Source organism: Echiichthys vipera (assembly GCF_963691815.1).
Source record: "Echiichthys vipera genome assembly, chromosome: 7".
Lineage (NCBI taxonomy): Eukaryota > Metazoa > Chordata > Actinopteri > Perciformes > Trachinidae > Echiichthys > Echiichthys vipera.
The window spans coordinates 15,730,962-15,735,462 of record NC_139832.1 but is presented as its reverse complement, the minus strand read 5'-3'; the positions used below and the strand labels follow the sequence as shown (position 1 = coordinate 15,735,462).

Sequence of the window (4,501 nt, the reverse complement as noted above, 5' to 3'; positions counted from 1 at the left end):
AGCTGTTTGTGTTTCTTTGTAAATGGTGCACATAGACACAAGAAGAGCAATCCTTTCAAGTCTTTTTGCAATAAATGTGCTTTTAGAATCTGCTATTTCAGTGACAACTATTTATATTTATCTGAAGTGTTACTGAGCCCTTTATCCACACTGCCGGCTGTCTGTATATCTCCTCGACACATAGGGAATATTTGGATTGAATTCACGGAAATAACTGCAAAACATAAAGGACCTCCGGCTTCCTGCCACTGTGCAAAAGCTATATTGTGACATTAGATAACATTGCCCCCTTGTGGACCTTTGCTTGGTTTCTTGTGTGCAGAAAATATCAGTGAAGTCAGTATATCCAAAGACATGTTGAAAATATTAAATCTGTCTGGTTATTTAAGAGGTCTTGGGATAAATAACAAACACAAAAGCTTAATTATTGTTTAAATAATGAGGCCGAGTGTCTCTCACTTACATGGCTATTTTTGTACTGTGGCACGAAATGTGAGAGGATAACTCGCATACCTAGAATAAAAACTGGTGCAGAAAGGGGAAAAAAAGCAAAATCTTGCACTCAATAGGCTGAAACTAAAGCTTTTGGTTTGTTCGGTCAGTCAGATTGTGATCTTTAACAGATCTAAAGGGGCTGACCAATGATGTCAACCAGCCAGAGAGCTTTATTTAGGGCAGCAGCTCCTCCGATGCCCACCAGCAGCTGTTGTGAATTTGTGTGAGCGTATGCGTGTCTCGGCCTTCCCATTCTTCTGATCGGACAACTTTATCTGGTAAGCCAACAATAAGGTTTATTGCTTGGAATAGATCAACCACCTCATACTCTTCAACAAAATGAGCCGATGATACTAACGCTGAGGAGTAAGAATAGATTTAGAAGTAAAAGCCTATAAATAGTAACTGGGCTGTGAATGCCTGCTGCAAACTGACTGTTTTATGTAGACCTACAGACCTTGTGTGTGTAGGCCTGTACTCAAAAAGTTTTTATTTAATGGAGAGAAATGTTTGATATATTGGATTTCTGTTTTGAAATGTATATATTGTAAATGTCATATTGTACATGGAGCTAATTAAAATCCTGTTCATCTACTCAGGAAATCACAGTCACAATGACTCTCCAGTGGACGGCTGTGGCTTTCTTCCTCTATGCAGAAATAGCAGTCAACCTTATCTTGTGTATACCCTTTATATCAGCACGGAGGTACTGCAATTTAACACATACACCCGAAACATTATCTGAAGTTCATTCAGCAACTCATGCTCAGCTTCCTTTGGATTTTTTTACCCTATGTCGTATGCAGAGTTTGTTTCACACAAATCACAAGCAGAGTGCATGTATGTCCTTTCTTGGTGGATCTACTGTATATTGTGTTACACTCACATTGTCCTTATACCCTGTAGGTGGTGTTCAGTTTTCAGATGGAGAATATGGAACTGGTTATCTCCATATTGGAACAAATGCTTCTTTACTATGATCATGGTTCTTATTGTTCTTTTCCTTGGTAAGCATCTTGAATAAGATTGAATTGCAATTTGAATTGCAAGATTGAACAACACTGAGTAAACTTCAGGTTAAGTCCAGCCTAGCGATGCTTCTGTTCCCCTGTCCACTCTCAGATGCTGTCCGTGAGGTGCGGAAGTACTCCGGTCCCGAGCCCATGCATGATGCCAATGTGAACCCAAATTTGTACGACAATGTCCACATGAAGCTTTTCAGAGCTCAAAGAAACCTCTACATTTCTGGCTTTTCTCTCTTCCTCTGGCTGTTAGTATTATTTTTTTCCCACATTTATTCAAAGTAACAGCATGTGGATGGGACCTTAGTCAAGGATGAACATCATTTTACTATTCACACAACTGTCCACTTCCTGAGATCCTGTCTTGTCCTGCCTTTTCTCTCTTTTTTTTTTTTTGCCGGTTCTCGTCTTTTCCTGTCCTGTGAACTCATCTCAGTATCATGCGTCGGATTGTCACCTTGCTAAACCAGGTTGATGTCACCGTGGCGATCAGTGCAAGCCTTCAAGCACAGATGGACGGTGCTGTCAAAGCAGCCAAGCAACATCAGGATGACAACATGATGCTCAAACAAGTGAGACGTCGGATGACGGAATTTAAACTTCTTTTTGCTCGTTTCTTCTCCAAACATGTAATATCTACTGCAGTTTATAGTGTACCTTCAGTATAAAATTACTTTTCAAAATGTTTGTATGTTTTAAAGCATGTAGGCAGTAATACTGTTTTTTTCAAAGAAGGGTTTCTATGATTTGTATTATGTATGTGCTCTGTTGTACTGTTGGTAATTAAAGAGTATCTTTATGCTCAGGCTCTCCTGGATGAGGAAAAAACCATGTCAGCGAAAAACCAGCAACTGAAGCTGGAGGCTGAGAAGCTGGAAGGTCAAGTGAAGGCTGCAGAAGAGGGTGAGTAATCATCACTTCCTTCATACAGGATGATCTGCAGTTATGCCTTTTAAAGCCAAATAATTATTATAAATTGTTCATGAAACACTAGAATTATGAGAAAATACTATTAGACCTTTGCAGAGCATGGGCCATCACATGTTTCGTCTTGCATGCACTCAAGAGCTGTGGTATTATGAAAGTAGCTAATAAAGGGTATTGATGATATGTAGACCAATTCTTAGATGTAGCACTTGTTTGTGTGTAGCTGTGAACAAGTCTGGTGCGGAAGTGGAGGCCATGAGGAGGCAGGCCAAAGGTCTAGCGCAAGAGTATGACAGACTACTGAGGGAACACAATCAGCTCCAGGTAAAACGCAGTCACACATGTACTGTACTGTATACAGTATGTGCATGCAAATACCAAATCACGAAACAGTTATAGTGACACTACTAATACTGGATTGTTTTAGAGTTATTAATCCTTTACTTGATCCACAGAATCTCCAGAGTCCTGCAAACAAAAAGGATCAGTAACCACAGGAACCCAGTGACAGTTTTCATTTCTCCTCTGTATATGGATACCTTTTCTCCTCTCACTTGAACTGTGTGCTACACATATTATGCCACCAGAGGCAATGTTTGTATTATGTTTTACAACTTTCATTTTCCTTTGAATTTGAACTGAGGCACTTTTCACAAACATCTGTCTTTTTGCATGTTATAAGGAAAAGTGTACAAATGAATTGAAGTTTTGTCTCAGGGGGCTCATGCTTATTGCTACATGTAATTCTAAAATGTAATAATGATTAATGCCTGGCAACATCCCAGAAACTACTAATCATCCCAGGAAATACATTACGCTAATATAATAAACTTGATGTCACTGCAGAGATGGTGCACCGATTTACTCAAAGATTTGCATAGACCACCACAATGGTGTATTCACACACACACACACACACACACACACACACACACACACACACACACACACACACACACACACACACACACACACACACACACACATTTGTTGTTTAGCTTCAGTTAGTTTATTGTGTTTTGTTTGTTGCATTTATTAATTTGTTAATAAATGTTTGTGTTTACAATTTATCTGTTTATTTGATATTACACAAAGATGAATGTGCCAGCCTCTTAAAGGAACTTTAAATCCTTCAACTGAGTAAACCATTGCATTTAATTGGTCTTAACCCTTAATTAATAGTTTATTATTTTTCATGAGACTTTTATATTAGTCATCACTTCCTTCATAACCCAAAGGTGATGCCCCTGAGGAACTCTGGTTTAACTAGTCATTTTTATTATTATCTCTGATAATTATTATTAATATATTTACTTGATTAACGATACATTTTTTGAGAATACTTACTCAGAATCTGAATGTGAGACAAGGCCCTACATTTAATTGGTTCTCCGTGTAAGGTTTTTAATGAATTAAAGTTATACATTTTTGTTATTTTTTCTTTATTCATTTTTCTTTATCAAATATTTAATTTGATAGTCACACTTTTGATCCAACCTAGAGTACCTACAGCTATTACGGTAGCGACCACCCCTAAATGTGATACCACGTCTTTCTTTTAAATTATCTTTTTCTGTCTTATGCTCTCTTTTAAGAATAAAAAGCAAGTGGTTATATTGTACATATTTGAGTTTAATTAGAGATCCCAATCATGAGAATATACAGGTGTATAAGTGCAGCTGTAGGTTCTTTAACTAAATAGGGTGAGACCATTAACAGGAAGAGAAGATCTTGTTTTAATCTGTTATGGAGTTTCAGCATCTGTGAAGTATTTACATTAGATCATTTTATTGGATTATTTACTAAATCTGGTCATGGATGCCTTCAAAGTGAAGACCTTCACAGAGAATACCTATCAGTACTAACAAGTTATTTAAAACTATTAACTATTCACTCTCTTCACTAAAGTGTTATCAGTGCCACCTACAACATCAAATTGCAGCAGTTTGAAAACTTTGGCAAGAGTTTGATGAAAATAATCCTATAATCCTTACCTTTTTGACAAGGGTCACCTTTTCACCTGCTGCAGCCAGCTGTCTATAAAACAACATACTGTA

At 37.6% G+C, this 4,501-nt stretch overlaps 1 protein-coding gene across 1 annotated transcript; it reads left to right on the top strand.

Annotated features, from left to right (window-relative positions):
* Positions 1-698: 698 nt before the first annotated feature.
* LOC310949381 (B-cell receptor-associated protein 29-like) lies at positions 699-3,413 on the top strand. Its single transcript, XM_083916828.1, has 8 exons — positions 699-773; positions 1,095-1,201; positions 1,402-1,502; positions 1,618-1,765; positions 1,954-2,089; positions 2,324-2,420; positions 2,668-2,768; positions 2,900-3,413. The coding sequence occupies exons 2-8, from the start codon at positions 1,110-1,112 to the stop codon at positions 2,933-2,935; spliced, it is 711 nt and encodes a 236-aa protein (XP_083772954.1). The 5' UTR covers positions 699-773; positions 1,095-1,109; the 3' UTR covers positions 2,936-3,413.
* Positions 3,414-4,501: the final 1,088 nt, after the last annotated feature.

What these genes read in the sequence shown, in the direction of transcription:
- LOC310949381 (XM_083916828.1), top strand. Translation starts at nt 1,110, where the DNA reads ATGACTCTCCAGTGGACGGCTGTGGCTTTCTTCCTCTATGCAGAAATA. An exon ending in TCTTATTGTTCTTTTCCTTG is followed by an intron (nt 1,503 to 1,617) that starts GTAAGCATCTTG and finishes GTCCACTCTCAG; the next exon opens with ATGCTGTCCGTGAGGTGCGG. An exon ending in GGGAACACAATCAGCTCCAG is followed by an intron (nt 2,769 to 2,899) that starts GTAAAACGCAGT and finishes CTTGATCCACAG; the next exon opens with AATCTCCAGAGTCCTGCAAA.